The sequence below is a fragment of the Denticeps clupeoides genome, chromosome 2, assembly GCF_900700375.1.
Source record: "Denticeps clupeoides chromosome 2, fDenClu1.1, whole genome shotgun sequence".
In the NCBI taxonomy this organism is placed as follows: domain Eukaryota; kingdom Metazoa; phylum Chordata; class Actinopteri; order Clupeiformes; family Denticipitidae; genus Denticeps; species Denticeps clupeoides.
The window spans coordinates 4,372,524-4,399,919 of record NC_041708.1 but is presented as its reverse complement, the minus strand read 5'-3'; the positions used below and the strand labels follow the sequence as shown (position 1 = coordinate 4,399,919).

Below are 27,396 nucleotides of genomic sequence, written 5' to 3'. Positions count from 1 at the left end.
TTTTTTTTTTTTTTTTTTTTTTACGACAGTAGCGTCACGACACCCGGCTCTTCTGTGTACAGTACGGCTTGGCTTCGGACGTGTAGAGGTGCTTGTAAACTTATTTTCCTACATCCCTTAAGACTTTAAATGGCCGGCACGTAACTAACAAAGCCACCGAGCCGACTCGGTTGAGTTGTTTTATTCTTTTGTTGGTTTTGTTTTTCCTCAGAAATATAGACGGTTAGCATTTTAGCTAACGTAGAGCTCGGTTGATAATGAATAATCCCGCGAATGATTCATTCTCGTGAAGACCACCCGAAACACCGAAACACATTAAGGTAATGACACACAAACAGAATAATAATGTATGGTTATTTCGTATGAATTCGTACGAGTTTCTGAAAGGCGGTATGGGTGTGTAGCAGCGTGGTGGGTTAGAGACTCGGCTGTGAACCAGATGACCCGGGTTCGAACCCCACTTATTACCATCGTGTCCCTGAGCAAGACACTTAACCCCGAGTGTCTCCGGGGGGGGGCGGGACTGTCGCTGTAACTACTGACTGTAAATCACTCTGGATAAGGGCGTCTGATAAATGCCGTAAATGACTGGTTTGGAACACGAGGTCTCTACGCTGCAGAGCTCTTAAAGTTACTTCAGTCGGTAAACTCGTACTTTTTGCCGGATAAGTGATTTCTTTTCGTGCGCTGTGTATCTCCGTCTGTTCAGCACGCAGGTGCGGTATTCGCCGCCAGCATGTCAACCCCGTAGCGGGGGATTCTCTCCCTGCGGAGCGAGGCGGGAATAGACGGTAAGAACCGGTGGGGTGGCAACGCCCGACGGTGCCATGGAAAGTGCCGATCTCGGTGCCACATGCACATGAGTGAGTTGTGCCTGTTTGTGTCTTGCTCCCGAAGGTGATGGAAAAAATGACTCGTGTGAGCGCAGGACTGGGCAGCGCGTCCGTGGCGGGGAAGACCATGTTCTGCCATCTCGATGCCCCAGCGAATGCCATTAGTGTGTGCCGCGATGCCGCTCAGGTCTGTGCACTTCAAAAGTTCTCAGCCATCGAAATCAGCATGGACCTGCCAACGCTGTGTTGCCCTGTTTAGGTGGTGGTAGCCGGACGGAATATCTTCAAGATCTACACCCTGGAGGAGGACGGGTTTGTGGAGCGGTTGAACCTTCGCGTTGGACGCAAGCCCTCGCTCAACTTCAGCTGCGCCGATGTCATGTGGCATCAGATGGACGAGAATCTCCTCGCAACCGCAGCCACCAATGGCGCCGTCGTGACGTGGAATCTGGGCCGCTCGTGCCGGAACAAGCAGGAGCAGCTGTTCACTGAGCACAAACGCACCGTCAACAAGGTGTGCTTCCACCCCACCGAGGTGCACATACTGCTCTCGGGCTCTCAGGATGGTTTCATGAAGTGCTTCGACCTGCGGAAGAAGGAGTCGGTCAGCACCTTTTCAGGTAGACACACACACACACACACACACACACACAGAAAGAGCTTGTCAGCATCTTCTCATCCACCAAAAAAAAAAAGTCCAGGTGTGCATATACCGTACACCAAAGGTTCTGCTGAGTCTAAAATGTGAATTTAAGCACTTCAAAGCATAAAAAATGTTTTACATAGTTGTGTACACGCACACACAGCCAAATTACCTTCGCCCTGAACATTTTAACGTACGTCTGTCTTTACACAAATTTTTACACAACTTGAACTGTTGATACCTGGCCCTGTGATGCGTTAGTATTATTACTGTAGGTACTGGCAAATGAGTAATATCTGTCGGTTGTGTGTGTGCTGTGTGACGCTCTATAGGGCAGTCAGAGAGCGTGCGCGATGTGCAGTTCAGCATGAAGGACTACTTCACTTTTGCGGCGTCGTTTGAGAATGGCAACGTCCAGTTGTGGGACATCCGGCGGCCCGACCGATACGAGCGCATGTTCACAGCACACACCGGCCCGGTCTTCTGCTGCGACTGGCACCCTGATGACAGGTCTGTCGCTCGTACAGGACAACGTAATTGTTAGGCGGCCTTTTCTCTTTCTCTCACCCGCTCTTGTTCCCGTCGGCAGGGGCTGGTTGGCTACCGGCGGCCGTGATAAGATGGTGAAGGTGTGGGACATGACCACCAACCGGGCGAAGGAGATCTACTGCGTGCAGACGATTGCCTCGGTTGCTCGGGTGAAGTGGAGGCCAGAGAGGAAGTGGCATTTGGCAACGTGTTCAATGATGGTTGACCACAACATCTACGTGTGGGATATACGAAGGCCCTACATTCCGTTTGCTACTTTCGAAGAGCACAAGGATGTCACCACAGGCATTGTGTGGCGACACCAGCATGACCCTCAGGTATGGCCACATAGTTAATCATTCTGATCAGCCAGTAAGTACTAGGGGAGTTATAAAATATCGATACAGAAATATATTGTGCTATTTTATGTTGTGATATTGTATCGATACAGGTATGTCAAATATAAAAATTTTTTTATACAAATTTAGTCCAGAATTCAGTTCTGAGTTATGTATTCAGATTGTGCGCATCTTCTTGTATATCAGCTCTTTTTTTACACTTTCAGTGAACTTTAGAATATCGCAATATGTACAGTATCACAATATATCATGATATACTAGTATTGTGGTATGTATCGTATCGTATCGTGACAGCCTTGCCAATACACAGACATAGTAAGTACCATTAGTTTTTTCTAGGTGACGTATGTCAACATAGCTAAAATGGTTTAGTTAATATTTATATGTTGGTTTGTCAGGTTCTGCTGTCTGGGTCTAAGGACAGTACGCTCTACCAACACGCCTTCAAAGATGCCAGCCGGCCCATTGATCGAGCCAATCCTGAGGGTCTGTGCTTTGGGTTGTTAGGTGACCTGGCCTTTGCGGCCAAGGAGAGTCTGGTGGGCGGAGAGGCAGGCCGGAAGCCATACCCCACAGGCGACCGGCGCCACCCCATCTTCTTCTTTAAGAAGCCAGATGTCACCGAGCAGTTTGCACAGGTGTCCAGCGTGCTCAATGTGTTTGAGTCGCCGGCGGGAGGGGGCGGAGCCGCGGGCCTCATGGACTGGTTTGTTCAGACTGCCCAGCTCTACCTACTGAGTGGCAAACCCTTCGCTGAACTCTGTGATCACAATGCCAAAGTGGCAAAGCAGCTAAATCGCCCTCAGGTTAGAGAACTGATGAAATTTTGTGAAACATGAAGGTTTTAATGCCTTCAGTTATTTGTGTGTAAAACTGTTGTGTACAGGTTTGACTATACATAAAATAGTCAGACAAATTACTGCATTAAAAGTTATTTTACTTTATGGATTTATTATGATATGAATTTCATATTAAGATGTGGCTAATTTGGAGAGCTTGATTTTCTGACACAATGCATTTTTGCAATACTGAAATTTATTCTGTTGCTTTCCACTACTATTGTTAGTATGTTTTACCTCATTAAATTTCAGGGATGCCAGAAAGACTAAACTAGCAGATGCTATTAAATGATTTCATTCATGTTTATGCTCTGAGTGTGTATAAGCCTGTGTGTATGTGTGTCTAGGTCTCCACTACTTGGACCATGTTGAGGATAATGTTCTCAGAGCCGGCCAACCTCAGCAGCTCGTCCGCCAACCACAACTTCAGCAAGCTGGGTACCCTCCCTCTTATGAACAGGTAGCGCTTCATTCAGCTAATCAGAACTCATCTGGTCTTTTACTCTGGTAATTTGCTCAGTGGCACCTTGGTGGCCCGGGATTTGAACCTGCAACTTTCCAATTACGGTTCCACTACCCAAAAAAGGTCCTGAAACAGAAAAAAAATAGATGATGTGTGTATGCATGCTTACTCATATATGCCTATGATGAGCATTGGTAGGGCAGTGCACCAAGTACAGTAACAGACTGTATTAACATGTGTTCTTGATTTTTGGTTTTAATCATGATTACTCTGGTGATTGTGAAGCTCCTTAACGGACAGTTTTATCACCATTCCTCTTCACCCTATGCACATCTGACTTTAAACACAACACTGATGGTTGTCATCTGCAGACATTTTCAGATGATTCAGCAATAGTTGCACATATTACCAGGGTTTCTGCGGATCCTTAAAATGTCTTAAATTTGATGTTCCAAAACTAAGGCCTTAAATATCTTTTTAAATGACTAGTAATCCTTAAATACAAAGTCTACAATACTTCTACAAAAATGCTGCAGACCCAATAAATTAAATGAAACAAGCCTTTAATCTGTCAGTAATACGCTGGTCACTCTGGGTGTAGTAAGTGCAGCGTGCGCATGGAACCTAGCCTGTTGGGTCCTTCAGATAAAATACAATTAATTTTGTATTTTAGAAGAGTATCAGATTCTATAATCGCTCTCTCCGTCACTTACCTCATAATAATGTGCACAGTAATTTGAACTGTTTTAATCAATAACGTTATACCAACATGTCTTTATATTTCACTTAAAAAATAGCACAATAATTCATGGTGCAATATACTCCTTTTTCTTGAAAATATTTTTATTTGTACACTGGTTTTTCATAATTTATATATTAAAAATTATTATCTATTTTTTGCCGGAATATTTCTCTTTTTTTTTTTGTGTGTGTGTGTGTGTGTAAGCAATTTCCATTGGGAAAATTTACTTTTTCTGATTCTTAGTTTCAGTATGAAGGAGCTGAGTTCTGTCCTGAATGAGAGAAACAAGGAAAACAGACAGGACAATATTCACAGCCTGGAGACAAACATCAACAACAATGACGGTAACCAATCTCTGCCATGTGGAAAACATTGTGTTCTTCATCTCAGCTTTCCAGCACTCATCAGACACTCCTTGGCTCCCTTTTCTAGTAGAGAATGAAGAGACAGAGGGCAGTGAAGGACAGGCTGAGTATGTGTTTGGTGATGCTGAGCTGGATGACGATGACCTGTACTCCATGGAGCATGATAACCAGACAGGTCAGTCACCTCTCATCTTGCAAGCTAGGGAGTTAGATGGAGGCTTGGTGTGTGTGCAAGTTTGGGATAACTTTACATGGGGCAGTGGTGGCCTAGCGGTTAAGGAAGCGGCCCCGTAATCAGAAGGTTGCCGGTTCGAATCCCGATCCGCCAAGGTGCCACTGAGGTGCCACTGAGCAAAGCACCGTCCCCACACACTGCTCCCCGGGCGCCGGTCATGGCTGCCCACTGCTCACTCAGGGTGATGGGTTAAATGCAGAGGACAAATTTCACTGTGTGCACTGTGTGCTGTGCTGCTGTGTATCACATGTGACAATCACTTCACTTTTGTTTTTTTTTTTTGTTTACATGGAATTTAGTTAGAAGCTACTCTACAAACCCAATTCCATGAAGTTGGGGCATTGTGTAAAGCATTGATTAAAACAGAATACAATGATTTGCAAATCCTTTTCAACCTTTATTCAATTGGATACATCTTGGAACGTGTTGCAGATATCAAATTGAAAATGAGTAAAGATGAGTGAACGTTTAACATTAGATACCTTGTCTTTGTAGTGTGTTCAGTTGAATATAGGTGGAAACAGATTTGCAAATCATTATATTCTGTTTTTACACAACGTCCCAACTTAATTGAAATTGGGGTTGTATATACACACCTGTCTTTATATTTAAAGTCCTAGAAAAAATGGATATTTCTGTATATGTGTTTGTGCTTTATATGATGTATTCCAGTAGAGGAACAGGACTATGCGCTGCCTCAGGAGGCTTTCCCGCTGCGTCATGAAATCATGGACCACCCGTCAGCTCCTGAGCCACTGGAAAAGGCGGAGTCTCCTCACGTGAGTGGCAGCGAGGCCGAGAGTGTGTGCGTGTGTCTCACGCCATCCGAGTCGGTCAGCCTCATCTCCGTTTCCCAGCTGCTCTTCCCCCCAAACTTGCCCCCACCGTTCTTCTGCCCAGTCGTCAAGGAGATGCTGAGCTACTACGCTGAGCAAGGCGACGTGCAGATGGCCGTTTCTGTGCTAATCGTTCTCGGTGAGCGCATCCGCAAAGAGATTGATGATCTCACACAGGTAAGTTACTTCTCTTATTCCATGCATTCATAAATGAGTCAGGTGGTGCTGTGTCCGGATCTGTCCGTCTGTGTGCGTTGCAGGAACACTGGTACATGTCATACATTGACCTGCTGCAGCGGTTTGAGTTGTGGAACGTGTCGAATGAGGTGATTAAACTAAGCACGTGCGCAGCAATCAGCTGCCTGAACCAGACCTCCACCACACTGCACATCAACTGCAGCAACTGCAAGCGGCCACTCAACAACCGGGGGTGGATATGCGACAGGTGACAGCTCTAGCCGGCATCTTTTCCACACAGTAAACGTTACCACCCGTCTTCTGCCATCACACTAGACACAGGTCATATACAGAGAGATACAGACAGATAACAGTATACAAAGAGACACACAGTGTCTCTTACAGCCAGCATATACAACCTAACGCACAGGAAGCACTACATACAGTCTGTTGTGTACATACATACACTTTAGCAATCAGTGAGAAAAATGATGGAAATTACCACATTTTCTCTGTTAAACCTTCAGTTGGAATTTGTTCCTTTGTCTGAAACCATTGTTTTCACAGCAGTATTTTTTTTAAGAGCCACGTTAGTCCCATGTTGGCCAGCACTCTTATCCAGATTAAATGAATTTTGTTATCCATGAGGAGTGGAAACTCTTCTTCTTCTTCAGTCGTCGTCTTTCTCTTTTCCTCAGGTGTCACCAGTGTGCAAGTGTGTGTGCAGTGTGCCACCATGTTGTGCGGGGCCTGTTCGTGTGGTGCCAGGGTTGTGGGCATGGCGGGCACCTGGAGCACATGAGAAGTTGGCTAAGAGACAACACTCATTGCCCCACTGGGTGTGGGCACTTGTGTGAGTACACGTAACACACGCAGACACACACACCTCGAGTGTGTGTCCAGGCTGGTCGACCCTGCTGCTAAAGGACAATAACACTTACACCCTCAGCTGGACACAATCACCTCCCGAGCCAATCAGCACCAGCGGACTGGTGTGTGTAGGTGTTTAACGCTGTTGTGAATGCAGTGGCCTATTTAAATACATGTATATAAGTGATTTTGACTTAAACATGTGTAGTAAAGTGACAAGTTTTACTTTGTCAGTATCTGTTAGCTGCTCTGAGCATGTTCAACAGTTTAAAAACCAGTGCTGCCTTCTGATGGGATGAAGACTTTTTTAACTGATTGTACCAGCGCTAAAGGCCTTTGAAGTACATTAAAGGGAAATTTCAACTTGAATGTTAGTGCTCTGAGCACGTGGTTAAATGTCACATCACAGATTTTATAAATGCATGCATCTTTCCTGTTGATGTATAAGATACAGTTTACACTCACACACGTACACATACAAATGTGTTTATAGGACATTGATGAGAAGCTGGGAGTGGCATTTTACGGGTCAAGATTCCCATTTTCAGTTTTAAACAAAACATGGAGTCAAATACTGATTTCTGGTTCTATTCCCAATATGTTAAAATTACAATACAACATTTAGTCATTATTTTACATCCCTCATTGGCCTACTTTAAACACTCATCTCTGAAAAAGATGGGCTGGGGACATAAGACAACACCCAGACAGGCAGGTTTCCAGGGCTAAACATGGACGACCCAGATTAATGAAGTAGGCCTCGTATAGTCTGTACGGATTGACATTTTTATAAATATAAACTGATCCTAATTCATCAAACAGATGGTTTGTTAGTGATTCCACAGACTCGTTTTCATTTCATCTTTTTTTTTTTTATTGTTCCTCAGAGAAATCATTTTATTGATTCACAATGTTGATTAGTGTTTTTTTATTTTATTTAGACAATTCATTTCAAGATGTCTGACTATTACTGTTAAAAATAAAACAATGTGCGTGTGTTTATGTATATGTAAGAATGATGTGTTCTGTTCTTCAGCGTCTGTTTCACTGTATCCAGCTGGACAGTGAGGCTCTTTGGCTCTGGTCCTTATTAGGCCCTCAGTGTGATTGGTCCTCTCTGCATTCCCATGATGAAGTCCACTCTGTCACTGGCTGCCTTATGTCTCTACTGCCTTTCACGTTTTCCTCTCTAAAGTCCCCTTTGTTCTGTTCATTCCTGCATGAACATTACACTCCCTCCATCTTGTCCTGTGTTCTTTCTGTTCCTGTGGCAGATCCTGTATTAGGCATGCACGTTTAGGGTGGGAAGCTCACCCTTTGTCAGTGGACACTGCAGCCCCTGGAACGGTACAAAGAGAGTAAAGTTAAACAAGAAGGTAAAAGTTTGCCTTAGGAGGACGTATAAATAGAAAAGTCTTTTTTTTTTTTTTTTTTTTTTTTTTTCTGCAGCTTCACAGCAATATGCATACATCAATCACTGGTCGTGCATCATTTCTTACACCGTTAAACTGAAAATATGATTTTGTAATTAAGAACATTTTATTGTACATTACCATATTTTGTAAGGGTGGATCATGTAACCTGTTCTAGACTAAGAGCATCCTGATTGGTGTACTTAGCAAAACCATAAATGAGTTTTTGAGGTTTGGGATGTCTGGGTATGTTGATCAGTACTTGGGATCAGGCTTGGGATGGGCGTTATTACATGTCTCACATAAACTTGAATAGAAAACAAATGGCAGAAAAATAGAAAAAATTGGAATGCCAGCATGCCCCAGAACCTTTTTCTGCGCTGGCAAATAAAATTACTTTTCCAATGTCACATTGCTACAAAGATAAAGTATTGCTATTTAATGCTTCTAATTGTGCCCATTTTAATTGTTGCCAGAATGTTGTGCCTAAAATATGGCCATAATGTGGCAAAATTATGACGTTCATGGCACGGTACCTGCTGTTATGACTCCTCCGAGCTTTGAGGCTTTTCTGCACCAAGGCGGCCAAGACTTTTGGACATCTTCTGGAGTGTGAGAGCTGTGAACACAACACATAGTGCTGGAAAATATGTCTATATACCTTTATAACTTTAACATATCATTCATACTCATAGCATGAAAAGTTATAGCACATGTAGCTGCAGTAGAATTCTGGTTCCCTTTAAGCATTAGTCAATACATATTTCATGATTTGTTCAAGAGGCAATTATGAGCATTCTGCGCCTGAAATATTGTTTTCTTACCCAGAGCCTCTTCACACGATTCCATCTTTGAAAAGTGTTCAGTGCAGCTATCAGCTAGACAGAAGACAAAAGCAGGGAAAACTGTTTTTTATATAACAAAATATGCCATTATACTGAAAAAAGTATAATATATTAGGTATAACCTATTAAAAAAAGGCAGAGACAAAGCAGTGTTTATACATACACACACACAAACAAACAAACAAACCTTTCTCTAACACAGCGCTGTGTATCTGTGCCCGAAGCTGGGTGTGGCAGGTGTGGAGCGTGTGCAGTGTTCCATTGAGCTCAGTCACGTTCCTGAAGTTCTCCTGGAGCTCTGCCCACATAGTCCTACGCTCCATCTTCTCATCCATCAGGCACCCCTCCATCACGGCGCGGAGTTCCTTTTCCTGAGACACCTGGGCCTGCAGCGCCTCCACCTCCATGCAGCGCTGCACACAGTGCACATCTCGGGTGTTTGATTGATTACGGCATGGTGATAATGAAGCTTACAGTCTATATAGAGACGGTAAATTCTGCGGTTTAGCAAGTGAGTGAGATGCATGTGGGCACATCTGAATGTGTGGTAGGCCTTAGAGGTGTGGTAGGACATCACTTTACCAACTATTAATTATACAGATAGTAACACTCTAAACTATAGCACCAGTCAAAAGTTTGGACATGCCTTCTCATTCAATGTTTTTTCTTTATTTTTTACACTGTAAATACACACCTTCCCAAATTCTCCAACACCACTTTATTACTACATTCCCTCCACTGGCTTCCTGTAGCTGCCCACATTATATTTAAAATACTGAAGCTTGCCTACAGAGCCAAGGAAGGGTCAGCATCCTCCTACCTCAGATCTCTCGTCACTCGGCACCTCAATCTCTCCAATTCTTCAGGACTGCTCCACTGGTACCACCATCTCTCAAGGTACTAGGAAAGCACTCATCTAGACTCTTCCCTGTCTTGGCTCCTAAGTGGCGGAATGAAATTCCACTAGATGTTCAAACAGTTCAAACGCAAGCTAAAAATTACACTTCAAAAAATAAAGGGAACACTTAAGAAACACAATGAAACTCCAAGTCAACCCCAATTCCGTAAAATCAAACTGTCCACTAAGGAAGCAACACTGATTGACAATCAATTTCAGACAAGTGGCTCAGGTAGTGCAGCTCATCCAGGATGGCATGTCAATGCAAGGTTTGCTGTAGGAGGGCAACAACCCAGCAGCAGGACTGCTGCCAGAGCCCTGCAAAATGACCTCCAGCACACCACAAATGTGCAGGTGACTACATGAGGGCACAGGTGGGGGTTGTGCTTGCAGCCCAACACCGTGCAGCACACGTTTGGCATTTGCCAGAGAAGCACATTTTTGAGCAGTGCTAAGCTGTCGAAGCAAAGGGTGGCAACTCTGAAGAATCTAAAATATAAAAGCCTATTCTGATTTGTTCAACACAAAAAAACCCATTGAATTAAAAAGGAGTGTCCAAACTTTTGACAGGTACTGTATGTAATACTCAGGATCTCATTGATTTCTTAAAACAGGTTTTATTTGGTTTGTTTATTTGATTCTGTACTGGTTCCTCTTGGAGCCCAGTATGAGCATCGTGATCGCCACATCTGGGGTTGTACCTTTTGAAGCTGAATGGCCATTTCCTGCATTTTGGCCTCCAGTTGGTCTGCGTAGGCTTGTTCCAAAGCATCACTGAGTGGGCGGGCACCGCTGTGCCAACGGGCAATAGCTGATGTCATCTTGCGCTTTGGACCAAACAACCTAAAGGGAGAGGCAGTACTATGCAGTAACTAATTCAACTTTCCAACAGGTACTGTGAAATTGTTCAGGAAGGGAATGTCTAAGAGTAACACAAATAATAATGATTAAAAAGTGAAAGTTGCAATAATTTCATTTGACTTCAGAACAAATGAATGATATACAAGCAAACGTGTAAAGATGGAGAACATTATTGTGTTGCCGCTCAGAGAACAGTAGGAGAATTGTTACTTTCTTTACACGCATCATGTCATTGTTTCATGACAATAAGGAAACTAAAACTATACAGTACTGTATATTTGTGATTGAAACCAAGCAGATGTGTGTGTCTGTTCATGTAAATTCAGAGAAACTTACGTGATGCCCACTTCCTTGAGATCGCTCTCTGTCAGAGTTAGAAAGATCCTTAGGTCAATATCCTGCTCCTCCAGAAGGGAGAGGTACTTACTGAAACCAATCTGTTCAAGAAACTCCTTAAGGTCCTACACAAACATAAATATTAACATTATAAGGATTAAAGCCATTTATATATATGTGTGTGTGTGTGTGTGTGTGTAAGTGCACACACACTTGCCTTAGGTCCTGTGTAGGAGGGGGGATAATCTGGTGGGTGTGTCCCTGAGTTGCTATGGTGTGACGTGTGGCTGTTGCTATGGCGACTCCTGCCTTTGGAGTGATGGGGTTTGTTTGTGCGTTGAGGGCAGCTCCTCTTGGCCTGATCAGAATCCTGCAAGGATTCAAAAAGTTACACTAATGACCTTTCCTTCGGTGGTTGTTGGTGGAAGACCCTGCGAGCCATGGTGCGTGGTTGCCATGGTTACCTCATTGCTCTCAAGTGAACCCTCTCTGCTGAGTCCCACCAGACAGGGCAGACACTCGCTACTGCTGCTGCTGCTTCGCAGTGTGGGCATGTCATTATCATAGAAATCATCTACACACACAGAATATATCAACCAAGAGTCAAGCATCAATTAAAGTCAAGTATATTATTCAAAAATTGAGTGGGTAGGTGTGTGTGTGTGTGTGCACATGTTACCTCGGCTACTGTTACTCTGCCCATCCATCTCATTGATAGGGGAGGTGACGTCACGGTTACAGATGTCCTCGCTCTGCTCCCACACCTCGCGGAATGTCATGTAGCCTGGTGGTGCGCATATGGCCTCTGGCAAACCACAGGACACCCCGCCACGTAACGTCAAATCATCGTTTTTCATCACGTCACGGGCATTTCTCATTAAATCGTTACTAATAATTTTAAAAAAGTTACTAATATTATTCATAATAGTCACTATAATAATCCTGGTGAGGGCGGGGACAGAACAACGTACCACACTGTCTGCCAGCTCCTGCCCCGCCTACTCTGAACAGGGCAATGGCCTGTGGTCCATCATGGATGCTGGGCCCTCTGAGTTTGGGTCGTCCTGAACGTGCCCGTGGCGATGCGTCCTCTTCTGATGAGCTCCAGTCCTCCAGATGCCCTGAGGAGAAAAAGCAGGTAAATACCCTTCAATCAGTATTTAGTCAGACCAATCTTAATATTTTCATGTGCGTAGTATATTAACGATGTATGTATTTAAACTAAAGACCAGAAGGTTGTCGACCGTTTCTTATTACAAAAAACACCAGAGTAACTGACTAGTTGTCTATTTTATAGTCTGTAGTAATACGTTATTTAGCCAAGAAAGGCAGAACATTGGCTGAAGAAGACATATCAGCTGCATTTAGCGCATTGACATTCACTTCACATGCTTGAAACGGTCCACATACAAGTTATTTCCAAAAACGGTTGCAAGCAAAGCAGAGCTTTCACGTCCATTAAATTATTCCTACAGTCAGCTTTGTTGCAGTAACAGCTGGATTGAAGGATCATGTTACCTGCTTTTGCTCGGAGTGAGTGCTTGTCTATAAGGCTGGCAATTTTTGTGTGTCCATACAGCATGGCCAGCACACGAGCTGTCTCGCCTTTAGCGTTTCTCTCCTCCACCCGCACTCCCTGTCGGACAGAATGCAGACGGCTGCGATACCTGCATCACCCCGAGGCCTGAAGACTTCAAATTCGAACAGATTTGGGGTTTAGACTCACATGGTCTAGTAGGTGCTGGACAATTATCTCATGGCCAGCAATGGCTGCCTCCATTAAAGGGGTGAACCCTGACCCCGGCTCCCTGAGAGGCGATTAGAAGGGGGACAAAAGTTAAGTCACAGGATACGTTTAGGGCACATACGAAAGAGAAGGTGACCGAACCTACTTGACGTTAGCATCAGCACTGTGGTCCAGCAGCAGTCTGACCATCTGCTGGTGTCCCGTGCTCGTGCTGTGCAACAGAGCAGTCCAACCCCGGACGTCCCTTCGTTCCAGCTCCGCGCCCCGCTGGAAAAATATATGAGAACGTTTCTCCCTAATCCTCGCCTATCCAGCCTCATCGCTGCTTGGCTGGCGGGTTGCCTGGAGCCACGAGGGCCCATCAGTAGAAAACTGAATGCAGCCCTCACCCGTAGCAGTGACTTGGCCACGCTCTCGTTCCCACAGCTGGCTGCCAGCATGAGTGCCGTCAGTCCCTTGGGAGTGGTGGCATTGACGCCGATCTCAGCCTCCAGCAGCAGCTCGACAATGTTGTCATGGCCGATGTAACACGCGTACATCAGGGGAGTCCAACCACCCATGTTCTTCTGGTCAAGATCGACCTGCCCACTGCAACACGTATGGTCAAATGAGGAAAAAATATTTGAAAGTGATTGACACTTGTGATACACAGCAGCACAGGCTGAATCTGTAATTGGCTGGAGGGATTTAGGTGGATTCAGTACGAAGAGCGTTTCTGATACAGAGACTAGTTCGATCCTGGAACTCCAGCAATGCCTACCTGCGAATGCACTCGGCCACCACGTCGTGCTGGCCGATGGAGCAGGCTGTGTGGAGGTCCACGGGCACGTTCAGCTCCTCGGCCCGGTCGGGCGACTCGCCGCCGAGGCCGAGCCACACGGACAGACTCGCGTTCAGCTGCTCCGACTCGCTCGCCTCGTCGCTCCCCGACATGCCGACCGGAGCAAGCGGCTGTTCCTGCACGGGACACCCAGCAAACAGTCACACGCGTGGAAACAAAGCGTGGACACACGACCGAGAGGTCGGTTCAACTTCGACTGATGTTGTGAAACGGATGATATCTCCAAAACCGTGCCAAATCGCGAAAAGAATACAGATGTTCATAACGCGGCCACTACACATACATATATTATATATAAAACATTTTTAGAAAAAGTTCGCTGACTTACCCGTGGGTGTATTTGAGAGGCGTTCCAGCTCACCGAGTCTCCGCTATCTTAATTATTTGAAGCGGCGGTGCGCAAAGTTACTGCACCTCAGTTTTGGGGAAAAAAAATCTCCAGCGCAAACATCTGGTAGTTGTAGTCCCCGAGTCCACGCGATCTACGGCTCGTCCTGTCGTGGCCGTGGCCGAGGAACTACGTTTCCCATGAGCCTTTGCTCTTAAAGCCGTCGCTTTAAATTGCCTCGGAAAGGCGGGCCCGCGATTAAAATAAAATACAAACTGCGAGCAACAAGTGGCAAAACTTGTTTGCGTTAATGTGTCGTATTTTTAATCTACAAGTTAGAATAATTACGGGGTGCTTGAAGGTCACGCGTGCAGAGCGGCGCTCTAAAAATATCCGCATTAACTAATTGCGAGGACATGCGATTGCAGCCCATTGCGCAACGCTGTTACCATAGAAACCGGGTGACACAGAAAGGGTGTAGGGGGCAGCTTAACTTGTTCTTTATTTCACCCAAGGGAGTCAGTATATAGACTACTATAGACTAAGTACAAGTTGTGTCTTTTTAACAAGAAAAAAAAAAGACAATTAAAAATAGTAAGAAATTCCAATTATATACACAGCTTATATCATTCTACATATTGTTTCAGTTTTTGGATGCAGTCACAGAAAATTGAAGCGGAATTCTTCATGAGAGGGACAGAAAACAAAGGTCCGTGGTTCAGCTTTAACCTCAGCACCTTGTGTGGCCTGAGAACGTGCCGGCTCTGTGTGAGGGACTTTGGGTTCCGCTCTTCGGTGAAAGACTGCTTTCCGGGTGGGTTGTGATATGGCATGTACCCGTGCTGAGCCCATTGCTGGTAAAGATAGGACCAGAAACACAGCATTAACAGACACAAATTGTATTTCAGTTATAATGGAAACTAAAACTAGAAACTATTCTAAAATCAAATTGTACTTTTTTTTTATGAAATTCAGAGTTTCAGATTCTTCAGTGACATCTTTTTATATTGACCGCCTTGCACATTTAATGTCATCATCATCATAAGCAGCTTCATCAGGACTCTCTAACTTAAAATGGTTGAAAGATGCAAAGAATCTGAAATGCTGTAATCAGAGCAAAAGTTTTTTTGCTTTGAAGGTTATTTAACTGTTCAGAGTCTTCAGTTGTGTTCTACAATGTAACTTAGAAAAAGAAAAGGCTCATAAATGAGTAGTAGGTGTTGAGACTTGTGACAGTTAACATATTATGAGATCCAATTGTCCTTTAACAGCTTGATTCTTTTTTCAATATCTTCAATACAACCATCGAATGGAGACTGATTCAAGATCTTGAATCATCTAGAATCCGGTTTTACTCCCCTCTACTCCTTTGAAACTCATAGACTCATAAGTAAATGCAGGTCCCACCAGACTTGATGTTTTTGAACTGTTTTTCCCTCTCTTGCTCCATCTTTGTTCGGTAGTCTCCAGCCACCGCCCTCATCACCTGCCTCTTCTTCACCAGCGGAGCCTTGGAGCTGCGTAGAGTTCTCAGGGCCTGTGCAGCTTCCTCTTCTATGATGGCGGACAGACAAGCAGCCACCGAAACGTCACTCACGGATACCAACACGCTTCAAATTGTAACGTGCTCTAATTTGCTCACTCTGTTTAGGTGTGGTTTTCTGTGTCCTCAAGCCCAGCTCCAACTGCTCGATGCACCAGTCCAGCTCCCGACTCAGCTGCTGCTCTGGAGTCTGACAGACACACACAGACGATGAAAACTCTGTACAGATCACTTACATAATGCACATTGGGAAAATGTCTTTTACCAGGTCTGAAGTCTCGGGCACCGTAGCTGTTTTAGCCTCCACTTCATGTTGAGCAACCCCACCTCCTGCTTCCACTTTCTTCTTTTTCTTCTTCTTCTTCTTGGCTTTTGAGGAAGGAGGTGGGTCAACAATTAAATCGACACCCTTGCTGTTTGAGAGGGCAGGGGTTTCTCCGCCCTCATTTCCCGTCGGCACCACGGGAATAACGAAGTTGAAGGCAAATCCTGCTCCCTGCTCTGGTGGATTCTCCACAGCAAGAGGGGCGTTGTGCTCTGGTGGATGTTCGGTTTCTGGAAGGGAGTTATCACTGCATGTCCAGCGAAAACCTTAAAACCACACAGGCAAAGGAGTGACATTAACACACCTAAAGAAATACAGCTGGATAACAAAGTGGCATAGACTGGCATGCTTCCTGCTTTATTGCAGCAACACTAAACGTATATTTCCTATTAATGTGCAAACGACACTTGCAAACGAGGGAGCACATTTTATCTCCTCCATATACCGAATTTACCTGCTTTCGCGGGTGTTTTCTCTTCGGTCGTCATTCTCGATGTCTACTAAACCACGATAACCAACACCAACCAACGCGCCTTCAAATAAAGTCACGGTCCAGACTGTATCAACACGCCTGCAGGAGGTGTACAGTTTTAAAAAGTCCGGCCGAGTAACATCGCTGAGCACAGATGGTTCCGCCAGTCGAACTGCGAAACAGCGCCAACAACAAGCACGGAAATATAATTCCTTTCGTCTCTAATTTCGTCTCTTAGTAATGTACGCACACTGTCATTTAAAGATGCAATTCTGCTCTTTGCGAAGTGATTAAAAAGGAATGCGGTGCAGTGGTTCCCAGAAAATGAGCGTCTTGTCGATTTGCGCATGCCAGTTATGAGGAATAACAAGCTGTATTAATTGTGAAAAAGACCATACAAATTTTAAAAGTAAGATTTGCTACCCTTGATGACCCCATACTACACCACATGCCATGTGGCCATGGGAATGAATTTGACGTAAAAAAAATATATATATATATTCAAGGCTCAAGGATTACGTCACACTTGTACAATCCCCGTTTGAATAAGATAGATGAATTGCGTCGTGAAAAAACACGTTTAAAAACATTTTCTGTTTTACATTATCAAAAGCAGTTTTCATCGGTGTATGTCTTTAAAAAAACACGTCGAGAAGAATGGCACCTTTAAAAATAAACTCGAGTTCCCGTCTCGGCTCCCATGAAACGTGCAATAAACCATAATAACAACACCAGCTTTGTCCAGTCGCGGCCTGTCGATCACACCAGTGACGTCAGCGCTCCAGCCAATGAGAGTGAACATGGGTGGGGCCCGAGGCAATGAAAGGCGATATGGGCGGAGCTTGCGTGGCATGACGTCTTGATCCATATAAAAAGGGTGTCGTCGTCAACTTTACGAACGGCAGACAGTGTTTTGGCTCGACGAGAGCAACGTACTCCAGTTTTTCCGTAAGTGGCTCGTCGGCTCGCTGTTTTGGGAAAACTGTCGGGTCTAACTAATATTCCGGATGTTTGTGTTTTAAACGTAGTTTTTCGTTATTTACTTGGTTGCCACGAGATGGTTTTTTTTCGACGTTAACCGTCATTAGCCTGTTTAGCTTAATGTGCTAGGCTAGCTAGCCTAAATGTAATAATATTTTACAGCGTTTTTGCGTGTTTTGATGAATGAGAGCCGGCTTAATATTACTGTGGTCGACACGTAAACGTCCGTGTCGTTTGTTTTGATTTTTTTCATCTCTCGTTTTGTCGTTTTTTATTTTTTATTTTCATATCCTCGCATCAGACAAAGAAGCGGGCTTGTTGTTGTGCGGGCGCCATGTTACAGAAAAATCACCCCGCGACTGCAGCCCAAACGTGTTCGCCGCCTGCCGTGTAATGGAGGCCGAATACACGACTGCGTGTGAAGTCCCGGCCGCTTGTGGAGAGCCCGTTTCGCGTCGTGCGCCGGCGCTCTCCCGCCTTGTCCGTCCTGCGTGCGATTGGAGCGGAGTTTGTCAGGCTCGAGTTGGAGCGACAAAGTTGGTGGTCCGTGTGGCCAGTTAATTACGCTGGTCGCCGCAGCCGGAGTCGCGCAAGCCGCTCTGCTGCGTCTGAGTGGAGGCTTTGCTCTTGCTGCTCATCGTTTGAGCAAATTTTTTCTTTCTCATGTCTTCCAGTGCTGAATTTTCAAATGTTTTGTTCATATAGCGTATTAGTATAGCCGGTAGCTAATTTCGGAGCGTGATTATTTGTGGTTTTTGTGAAATTTATGCGAATGCTTGGTCGCGTGTTTTTTTTTTTTTTTTTTTTTTTTTTTTTTTTTTTTTTTGCCGCGCCCCCTATCGTGTGTCGGTGGGAATGAAGAATTTTAACACATTCGGTCATGTCTGATTTGTCTAAATAGCTTTTTTTTTTTTTTTTTCCGAAACGAAGAAGGGTGTAAAGTAGTCGGTGGTAACTTTTCATAGTATGTTGCCTCATGAACACGCGTGTAAATATTAAGCTTTTTATTTATTTTTGCAACCGACCCTGTTTTATATATTTTATTTCAGACGTTTACCTGTAAGTTTAATAACGCAGCCCTGGTCGGCTACGGCGGTCTGAGCCAATGGGTTCGGATGACTGAAAGGACCCGGATTGCCGTTAGTGACCGTGGGGGTTTGCCTGGCAACACGACTCCGCAGCCCCCTTCCCCCTCACTCCACAGACAGCGGTGTTGCCAGGTCTGTGGTTTCTACGCGGCACAAAGTTCCTTGCTTGCAGTGGTTGATCGCTTCGGCCCACATGTTAAGACATTTCAGGGTGAAGTTGAGGGACTGTTGAAAGTTAGCATTTATCAATTATTTGTTTCATATTGGTGGGTTTTCTTCATGTGCTGTGATCTGGCAACACCGGGTTCATTGGGTACACGGCGACAGCGTGAGGAGGGTGGCGAACGTGTCCCTCGGTTCTTACCCGCCTTCACCGAGCTGCGTTCGGCAAAATGATTCAGTGTTCCTGCGTTGTTTACCGAGACCCCTCCCTCCTTTTTCCCGCCAGTTTGAGAGGAGCAGCAGCGTATTTGCGAGAGAGCCATGGCGCGTACCAAGCAGACCGCCCGTAAATCCACTGGAGGTAAAGCTCCGCGCAAACAGCTGGCCACTAAGGCGGCCAGGAAAAGCGCGCCCTCCACTGGTGGCGTTAAGAAGCCCCACAGATACAGGTATTGCCGCGATCATGGTACACCATTTAGCATTTTTTTATTATTAATTAAATTTTTTTTAAAGCGATTCTCACGTTCGACCTTGCATGTTGTCTGCAGGCCGGGTACTGTGGCTCTGAGGGAGATCCGTCGGTACCAGAAGTCCACCGAGCTTCTGATCCGCAAGCTGCCGTTCCAGCGGCTGGTCCGAGAAATCGCCCAGGACTTCAAAACAGACCTGCGTTTCCAGAGCGCCGCCATTGGTGCCCTGCAGGTGCCCTTTTTGTCTGTAATTTGCTTAATGGAGACCGAATACCCCAGACTTGTTGAAATGTAAAATATATATATATACATTTTTTTTTTTTTTTTTTTTTGTCTCCATTTAGGAGGCAAGCGAGGCGTATCTTGTGGGTCTGTTTGAAGACACCAATCTGTGCGCCATCCACGCCAAACGTGTCACCATCATGCCCAAGGACATCCAGCTGGCAAGGCGAATCCGAGGAGAACGCGCCTAAACGCTCCACCATATTCAAGCTTTTTCTCTGGTGGGAGGGGTGGGTTTTTTGGGGAAGGTGGGGTGGTCTTTAAATCTGAACTACAGAAGATATGCTTGTGTTGTAGTTTTTGTGTTTAATTTTTTGTAATGTTTGGTAGTGTGGTTAGGGGAGGGGAAGCTTTGTGGGTCTCAGTGCTAAAGTAGGCAGCATTGTGCAGTACATTCCTAAAGTTCCTCTCAGGATTTTACACTTTCTATTTTAGACTTTGGTATACCTCTGCCATCATACTTTAGTCTGCATGATTTGTGATTTAAGTAGGATGTCTTTACAGTTTCTTTTTATTTTATTTTTCCTCCTCAATCCATTGTGGCCATTTGGTTGTAAATAAACTGTCCACTACCTCAAGTTTTCGTTCTGTCATGTAGCACACTTCACATAATACTAATTTACTGTAACTATTACAGTGTAAGAATTGAACATTAGACCAATGCATGAATGTTCACCACCAAAAAAAAAAAAATTCATATTTATAGTGCAGCAGCTCTATAACGTTATGAACATTGAAGTTGAGTACACAAACATTTTGGAATTAATCCTGTTCCAGAAGACCCACTGTTTAAAATTTCATTTTAAACATTTATTGATCACCACATCACAGGACCAGGTGATCATTAAAGTACCTGCTGGGGCTCCAGAGTAGTCCTGGCATTCACTGGGGTCTTTCCATCTAAGAACTAGGCCTGATCCACAATGCAATCAACATCAAAATAAGCATACATTACATCATCTCAGTAGCAGTTCAGAGGAGTCACTAAGTCCAGTCAGTTTCTTGAATATTTTAACTAGGTTTAGATTTGAGCTGCTGTTCCTCCTCTTCAGATAATATTCCCGGCAGACGCTCGTGGAGCGGCTTGTCGAGTGTCTCGTCGACTTCAGTTTCTTCCCGCAGCACACACCACAGCAAAAAGGCGACCCCAGCGACGGTGATGGGCAGAACCTTCCACCAAGGCCGCTGATGTGTGCTCCCGAAGGAGCGCTCCACAGTCCATGTCCGATGGCTCGCCTTACTCGTGGAGAACTTGATGGGCTGCCCGACTTCCTCGTCCTCAACCGGCTTCTTCGCACCCATCCGGTGTGTGACCGAGAGTGCTCGCGTGGAGCTCAGGTTCCTTGGAGGCAGGAAAGAAAGTGTTAGTGTTACTAAACCAGTGAATTTTCCAACAAAATTGCTGCAGTCAATGAACCAGAAGACCACAAAGTCACAGGTTCCAACCCCACTTACTACCATTGAGCAAGACACTTAACCCTGAGTGTCTCTAGGGGGAGACTGTCCCTGTCACTACTGATCATAAATCGCTTTGGATAAGGGCGTCTGATGAATGCCGTAAATGTAAATCGCTGCTGGTAATCCTCCAGTGATTGTGGTCTCTGCAATTTACTCTACTCTGTTATGACCGCAGGACTACATCGCATGGAGGCCAAAATGAAGGATTTATCAACTTATGAGCAGTCCTGCAGCAACACAGCCCTTCACACTGGATCCATCTGACCAGACAAGTCCAATCAAGACTTGTAAAAATGTCTTCTTGGATAAGACATTAATAACCTACTGACGTTAAGAATTTGAAACGTAATGACTTAATACTTTGCGCCAAGGTGACACGACACATACTCTCACATTATAATCACCCGAGAACATTCCCATTAGTTAATAATTTAATTTCTAAAATGACCTTCTGGTTATTTCTTTTTTTTAAGTCAGTACAGTACTCTATCGCCTTAAATAAGCATCGGTGCTTAAAAAGGAACGGCATCAATCAATATCGCAGTTATTATTAAAAACCCACCCGAGCGCCAGGTTTCCGCTCCGCAAAATCGCCCGACGCGAAGGCAACACGATCAAGCGGCAAATGAAGCGTCGCGGCGCCGCAGCCGACATGCTGAAGCCCTGACCGCTCATCTCACACACGTCGGTCATGCAACATCGCGTGCGGCGAATAAAACTGTCCGACGGGAACAAGAACAGCCTGCAAGTCGTTCCATCGTGTGCATTAATCCATCAATGCACCAGTACATCAAACTGTAGACTTTTAACGCGTAAACATTTACTGCCTAGGTTTCTTTTTTTTGTTAAGATGTATATGTTTTGGTTTTATGAACGTACATTTTAATCATTTCGATCAAATGAACCAATCGGCGACAAGACCGGCGTACAGCGCATAAATTATTCCGCCGGAAACCGTGTCTTTTGTGCCTTATATATATGAGGAAAACGGAGTATTCGAATGGAAAGTGTGTTGCTCTGATACCAATCGTAAATTCCACGTTTGTTTCCTCATCATTTGTGCAATGTGCTTAACAGTTCGACGTGAACTTCAACATGTGGCGAACATTTCTCTCCTTGACCAGCAATACATTATCAGGTCTAATTGGGTACATTATCAGCTTTCGACATTTCCACTCAAGTAGGAGTCGCATTAAAAATTTTTTTTAATTGAACTACAAATCCCAGAACTCTTTGCGGATCCACCAATCAGAGACTAGCGTCGTGTGCACCGAAAAAATCCTTCCTGACAGAGATACTGCGTGTTTCCTGATTCCCGCATGTGCTTCACATTTTGAGCAATCGAAGTGTAACTATGGCGTTCTAGAAAGCTCTTTGTAAAAAAACAAAAACATTACTTTAAAAGTAAAGTTTTGAGGTCGCAGGTACGTACGTATAATTCATGTGCTTTGAGGATTTTTGAACGTGTTGTATCATTTAGCTGATTTGCGATCTGATCGTGTTTTCTCTGCGACAGAGCCGTCATGCCAAAGAGCAAAGCACGCCACGTTCAACCCGATGAAGCGCTAAGCATCAAGAAAAGCAAAACGTCAAAATTAAAAGAAAAGAGTCTGAATGGCAAAGGCAAGAAAAGGAAGATAGAGGTTTGTGTGTGTGTGTGTGTGTGTGTGTGTGTGTGTGTGTGTGGTGGTGGTGGTGGTGGGGGGTAGGTATATAACTTTATGGATTAATGCACGTTTAAAGCGCCTTTGTTTCGTGTCTCCATAGGACGTTCAAGTTCTCGATTCTGGAGCGAAGCCTGCAAGGATCCTAAATAAAACTGAGCAGCCAGAGTCTAAAAAGAAGAAGAAGAAGAAGGATCCCGAGATTATTGAGGTGGTGTGCAACATTCACATTTTGTCAACTGTCATTTAGACAAATTAGCACAAAAACCTAGACCATGCAATTTACTGATCTCCAGAATGCTTTTATTTACTACACAGACCTTTATTTATTACTGCGGGTAAATCTACTTCCTGTACATCTTCACATTACTTACAGCGATGAGAAGTAAAATTGATTATTAAAATAGTTTTACAATAGCTGTAAAAAAATAGTTTAACTATATGCCCTGGTCGACTGGATACTTGGCTTTAAAGTGGCATGCCACTACGCCACTGCTAGAGTAGACGAGAGAGAGGATTTTCATTTGCCACGGCTGTACAGCAGCGGGTTCAGGCAGGAGTAGTTGCTGCAAACTGCTAGCGTCACCAGGTGCCCTGTAAAATGGAGCCTCTACTCCTGCCATTTACATTTACAGCATTTATCAGATGCCCTTATACAGAGCGACTTACAATCAGTAGTTACAGGGACAGTCCCCCCCTGGAGACACTCTGGGTTAAGTGTCTTGCTCAGGGACAGTGGTAGTAAGTGGGATTTGAACCTGGGCCTTCTGGTTCATAGACGAATGTGTTACCCACTAGACTACTACCACCCTGCGACTGTGAGTTGTTACCCCAGCGACACAGGGTTCTCAACACCTCGCATCATAAGTGCAAGTCGGAGAAAGCGTTCTCTGAAGGCAACACACAAAAAACCCACCATCACCACGGCAACCATCACCCTCAAAGCTGTTGGTCGTGTGTCTGTCCCTAATTGTGGCAGACGGGGTCCCCAGTAGTTACAGGGACAGCCCCCCCCTGGAGACACTCGGGTGTCTTGCTCAGGGACACAGTGGTAGTAAGTGGGACTTTGTGGTGTGTTACCCGCTAGGCTACTACCACCCTGTTGATGCTGTGTGAATGTGTGCATAAATATGTAAACGGGGAAGGAACATCACATGGATGTTTAACTATATGCCCTGAAAACCCAAGGCGTTCCATTTATAGACTTTATGAGTCTTTTTGTCAGGAATTGATATTCTATTGTCCAATGCAATGATTTCATCATAAAGATTTAATACCTGGTTACATAATGTTATATGCTTGTATTATTATGGCACGGTTCTCAGAAGTGCATAAAAACAGCCTGAGAGAGAGAGAGAGAGCGCTTGTGTAAATTTCCTTGATCTTGTTTTTATAGTGACAACTATGTAAAGTTTGAGAAGTAATGTATACATAAAATGAACAGGTTCAGTGCTTGACTAAGTCATTTTAAAATTAATAATAGTCATAACATTTTGAGACCAAAGTCATAAATTACAACAATGAATTATTGTATATTCTGAGATTATTCTCAAAATGTTACAACTTTAATGTTGAGGTCTAATATGGTTTGTCATGCTCAGTTGTCATCAACTGACAATTAACAGTATTTATACATTTCTGTCGTTTTTTTGTTTTTAACTATTTCCTTGTTCTGTATTGTGCTTTTTTGAGCATGTGTGTGATTTGTGGTCATTTCTTCATCTGGTTTTAAGCAGAGTGACAATGTTAAAGCATTTAAATTCATTAGAAAATGCATGGAACTGCAAGACTCTTTCGTTACGTTGGACACACACACATTTACTCTCATGCATGCCTACTCACTCACACACACACACAAACACACACACACACACCAGGCCTGGAGCTGTTTTGATGTTGGCTTTCCCCGACTTTTGGCAGGATGAAGGGAGCTTGCCAGGCTCTCCTGAGCAGAGGCGACAGGTGGAGGGAGAGGAAGACCTGAGCCCGGAGGAGAGGAGAGTGCTGGAGAGGAAGATGAAGAAGATTTTGAAAAAGGAGGAGAAGAAAAGGCTGAAAGAGCAGGGCATCCGTCCCAAGAAGCACGAGAAGGTTACAGCAGCGCAGCAAGCCCTACAGTATCTGAGATGGTAAAACGCACACAAGTATTTTAAGGCCTACCGTGTCTGTCCAGAGTGCTGAGTTTAACCAGTGAACTTTTGATGTAAAGGAACCCCTCTACTGTTCAAATGCTGAAATCTACTGTGTGATGCCCCTGGTGGCTAAAATATGTACAGAACCTAAAACAATGAATTACGTTTATTGGAACACATACAAGGCATTTGTATTCCAGGCGATCGTCATATACAGAAATTACGATGTTTAATGATGTAGGTAATTGAGATTGTAAAAGTTTGACAGTTCAGTTTTTTAGGAGGGTGAAGGCGAGAGGAAAGAAACTGTTCCTGTGTCGGCTGGTCCTGGTCTGAAGGCTTCTAGATCGTCTGCCAGAGGGCAACAGATCAAAACGTCTGTGTCCAGGGTGTCAGGGATCTGTGATGATCTTTCCTCATTTTTTCATGGCTCTTGGGGGAACAGGTCCTGGATGGAGGGCAGATCATCAAAAGGTCATCGGAGTCTGATGATCTTTTCTTTCATCTATTCAGTCCATTGCAGTCTAGTGCTCTCCTGTTAATGGCTACTCCATACCAGACTGTGATGGTGTAGCACAGGGTGGACTCGTTGACTGCAGCCCCTGTGGAAGACGGAACTTCCTCGGTTGTCTCAGAATGTACATCCTCTGCTGGGTCTTTTTAAGGATGGAGGAGATTTTGGTCTCCCACTTCAGGTCCTGGGAGCTCCAGGATCTTGAAGATCTCCACAGGAGACACTGGTCTGTCTGATCTGGTGAGGGGGAGCGTCTCCTGAAGTCCACTGTCATCTTTACACTCTTGAGCGTGCTCCGCTCCAGGATGTGCTGACCAGCCGCTCAACTTTCTGTCAGTATACAGATTACTGTGTGACGGTCATTAGCCTGAGGTGATTACTGATGATGAGTGAGTGGGTCAGATACTAGAGCATCTCAAAAAATTAGAAGGTCCTGGGAAAAACCTTCAAGACACTTTTCAGATGTTGCAAGCCATCACTCCCTTTCATGCTCTGTTATTGGTTATTGGGCCAAGCTCTTATGCTTTGTGTCTCTTTCATACCTATGAAGCTGGCATGCGAATAGAGACGAGTGGAGGTTCCAGAAAACCCGACAGACCTGGCTTCTCAGACACATGTATGACCCAGATCAGGTAATATCATGTACTGTTGGTGGGATTTGATGTGAAGCTGTAGTGTTTATTCCTGTTTATTTATTTCTCTATCTCTATGGTTTCTTCAGGTAGCTGACGACATCTTCTCTGTGTTGCTGTTGTACCTGGAGGACCTGCGGGGCGCGGCACGGGACCTCACTGTGCAGAAGGCCGAGTCGTTGGTCAGAGAAGAGGAAGGGGCAGATCCAGATGACCCTGAAACACAGAGGAGGATACAGAGGGCCAGAGAGATCTGTCAGCTGCTGTCCTGATGCACAAAATGGGAAAAGCACATGCACACTCAAATACGGATTTCTATAAATATGTATATTCTTCCTCAAATAAAACTTTTTTTTTTTTACGTACATTATACATGGTATACATTTGGACCATTATCTGACCAGTGATTTGAATACTAATTCATCTGATGCTCCTGCATTGGTTAAATGTCAGCTTAAACATATTTGTGGTACGCTGTGGTCTGCGGATTATAGCCACGATGCGCATCCTCCGAGGTCTTATCAACTTCTCCCTCCGCGTCAAGTTACGCGTGATGAGGCAGGAGCACTCAGCTCCCATTAGTGGCCACCCTCTTCCCTTTCACCGCAGATAAGGCTGAAAGTGACTAATCGTTTCCCCATTAATATCACTCACTCCTCAACCCCATGCCGGAACAGTCGCTCGCGCTGGGACGTTCTGCACCGCAGTGTAAATATCTCAAATGCGAAAGGCTCTGGCTGAGCAGGTTTGGCCAGGATTGCGGCGGGGACTCATCATAAAGGGCATTTTATTCTATGCAATCACTCCTTTAAGCCGGCACCATTCGGTCTGACCACACAAGGAAGCCTGTCCCCTTATCACTTCACTCTGGGCTCAGCTGTGACATGTTTTTATGTCTATGTTACTTTTATATCTTTGTACCTTTAATCTACCCACCTTGTGAACGGTTGTTTCTACATCAAAGTGGCATGCACTCATTTATTCGTTTAACTAAAACATATGTGGTGCTGAAGAGGCAGGTAATCTTAGGGGTGTCAAATGTCTCCCAACTAAATCCAAGGGAATAATTATTAGAACGCACTCGGCCACATCATCCATAATTCGTGTACTGATCCGATTTGAGGAATGTTATAAATTCCAGACAGCAGTGATGGGATTGAGTTTTGGCTGAAAACACTGAAATGCTCCTAATTCTATAAGTAATTTTACTCTCTCTAACGTGCAAAAATGAGTCGCCTCGTTTATACTGAACAATAATTCTGGACCTAAAATTGAACTTTTCTGTAAAGACTTAATTTCCAAACATATTTTAGAGATCAGTTAACTTTTAGCAAATAGAATTAAAATGTCTTTGATTTCCATGAAAATTTGTTTTGAATTGAAATTATTACTATATTAATTAGAAAATAGTCATTGACAAAGAAATAGCGATTGAACCCATATTTGCTGATGCGCCTGGTTTATTTGAAAATTTATTGAGAATATAATGAGAATTTCAGAAATACATTTAACACA

At 44.4% G+C, this 27,396-nt stretch overlaps 6 protein-coding genes across 11 annotated transcripts; 3 read left to right on the top strand and 3 right to left on the bottom strand.

Moving 5' to 3' along the window:
* Nucleotides 1-32: 32 nt before the first annotated feature.
* wdr24 (WD repeat domain 24) lies at nucleotides 33-7,903 on the top strand. 3 transcript variants are annotated; one of them, XM_028967184.1, is made up of 14 exons: nucleotides 33-88; nucleotides 212-320; nucleotides 710-791; nucleotides 898-1,020; nucleotides 1,093-1,453; nucleotides 1,809-1,986; nucleotides 2,066-2,342; nucleotides 2,762-3,169; nucleotides 3,550-3,662; nucleotides 4,651-4,751; nucleotides 4,840-4,947; nucleotides 5,680-6,020; nucleotides 6,104-6,288; nucleotides 6,719-7,903. In XM_028967184.1, the coding sequence occupies exons 4-14, from the start codon at nucleotides 901-903 to the stop codon at nucleotides 6,885-6,887; spliced, it is 2,361 nt and encodes a 786-aa protein (XP_028823017.1). In that variant the 5' UTR covers nucleotides 33-88; nucleotides 212-320; nucleotides 710-791; nucleotides 898-900; the 3' UTR covers nucleotides 6,888-7,903. The 3 variants fall into 3 exon arrangements, with proteins under 3 accessions (XP_028823017.1, XP_028823016.1, XP_028823018.1); XM_028967183.1 differs by having other exon boundaries at nucleotides 33-320; XM_028967185.1 differs by having other exon boundaries at nucleotides 33-320; nucleotides 4,843-4,947; nucleotides 6,719-6,887.
* Nucleotides 7,761-14,514, bottom strand: anks3 (ankyrin repeat and sterile alpha motif domain containing 3). 2 transcript variants are annotated; one of them, XM_028967186.1, is made up of 16 exons: nucleotides 14,159-14,514; nucleotides 13,750-13,946; nucleotides 13,379-13,577; nucleotides 13,135-13,256; nucleotides 12,969-13,050; nucleotides 12,761-12,878; nucleotides 12,214-12,363; nucleotides 11,922-12,047; nucleotides 11,707-11,816; nucleotides 11,460-11,612; nucleotides 11,243-11,367; nucleotides 10,747-10,888; nucleotides 9,335-9,560; nucleotides 9,127-9,180; nucleotides 8,839-8,921; nucleotides 7,761-8,229 (listed from the first exon to the last, which is right to left on the bottom strand). In XM_028967186.1, the coding sequence occupies exons 2-15, from the start codon at nucleotides 13,920-13,922 to the stop codon at nucleotides 8,845-8,847; spliced, it is 1,857 nt and encodes a 618-aa protein (XP_028823019.1). In that variant the 5' UTR covers nucleotides 13,923-13,946; nucleotides 14,159-14,514; the 3' UTR covers nucleotides 7,761-8,229; nucleotides 8,839-8,844. The 2 variants fall into 2 exon arrangements, 1 of the variants encoding a protein (XP_028823019.1); XR_003746549.1 differs by lacking the exons at nucleotides 7,761-8,229; nucleotides 8,839-8,921; nucleotides 9,127-9,180 and adding an exon at nucleotides 9,968-10,087 and having other exon boundaries at nucleotides 9,442-9,560.
* Nucleotides 14,515-14,642: 128 nt separating this feature from the next.
* On the bottom strand, nucleotides 14,643-17,245 carry c2h8orf33 (chromosome 2 C8orf33 homolog). The gene is made up of 6 exons (XM_028967194.1): nucleotides 17,163-17,245; nucleotides 16,481-16,597; nucleotides 15,967-16,292; nucleotides 15,801-15,891; nucleotides 15,566-15,712; nucleotides 14,643-15,012 (listed from the first exon to the last, which is right to left on the bottom strand). The coding sequence occupies exons 2-6, from the start codon at nucleotides 16,512-16,514 to the stop codon at nucleotides 14,819-14,821; spliced, it is 792 nt and encodes a 263-aa protein (XP_028823027.1). The 5' UTR covers nucleotides 16,515-16,597; nucleotides 17,163-17,245; the 3' UTR covers nucleotides 14,643-14,818.
* Nucleotides 17,246-17,366: 121 nt separating this feature from the next.
* Nucleotides 17,367-20,059, top strand: h3f3d (H3 histone, family 3D). 2 transcript variants are annotated; one of them, XM_028967219.1, is made up of 4 exons: nucleotides 17,367-17,446; nucleotides 19,016-19,178; nucleotides 19,278-19,431; nucleotides 19,544-20,059. In XM_028967219.1, the coding sequence occupies exons 2-4, from the start codon at nucleotides 19,051-19,053 to the stop codon at nucleotides 19,670-19,672; spliced, it is 411 nt and encodes a 136-aa protein (XP_028823052.1). In that variant the 5' UTR covers nucleotides 17,367-17,446; nucleotides 19,016-19,050; the 3' UTR covers nucleotides 19,673-20,059. The 2 variants fall into 2 exon arrangements, with proteins under 2 accessions (XP_028823052.1, XP_028823041.1); XM_028967208.1 differs by having other exon boundaries at nucleotides 19,016-19,431.
* A 105-nt stretch (nucleotides 20,060-20,164) lies between these two features.
* Nucleotides 20,165-21,637, bottom strand: uqcc4 (ubiquinol-cytochrome c reductase complex assembly factor 4). The gene is made up of 2 exons (XM_028967231.1): nucleotides 21,502-21,637; nucleotides 20,165-20,823 (listed from the first exon to the last, which is right to left on the bottom strand). The coding sequence occupies exons 1-2, from the start codon at nucleotides 21,630-21,632 to the stop codon at nucleotides 20,493-20,495; spliced, it is 462 nt and encodes a 153-aa protein (XP_028823064.1). The 5' UTR covers nucleotides 21,633-21,637; the 3' UTR covers nucleotides 20,165-20,492.
* A 589-nt stretch (nucleotides 21,638-22,226) lies between these two features.
* On the top strand, nucleotides 22,227-26,246 carry chlsn (cholesin). Of its 2 annotated transcripts, XM_028970415.1 has the most exons (6): nucleotides 22,227-22,363; nucleotides 22,456-22,582; nucleotides 22,707-22,814; nucleotides 24,524-24,732; nucleotides 25,800-25,881; nucleotides 25,971-26,246. In XM_028970415.1, exons 2-6 carry the CDS (start codon nucleotides 22,463-22,465, stop codon nucleotides 26,151-26,153), a joined length of 702 nt encoding a protein of 233 aa, XP_028826248.1. In that variant the 5' UTR covers nucleotides 22,227-22,363; nucleotides 22,456-22,462; the 3' UTR covers nucleotides 26,154-26,246. The 2 variants fall into 2 exon arrangements, with proteins under 2 accessions (XP_028826248.1, XP_028826250.1); XM_028970417.1 differs by lacking the exon at nucleotides 22,227-22,363 and having other exon boundaries at nucleotides 22,456-22,562.
* Nucleotides 26,247-27,396: the final 1,150 nt, after the last annotated feature.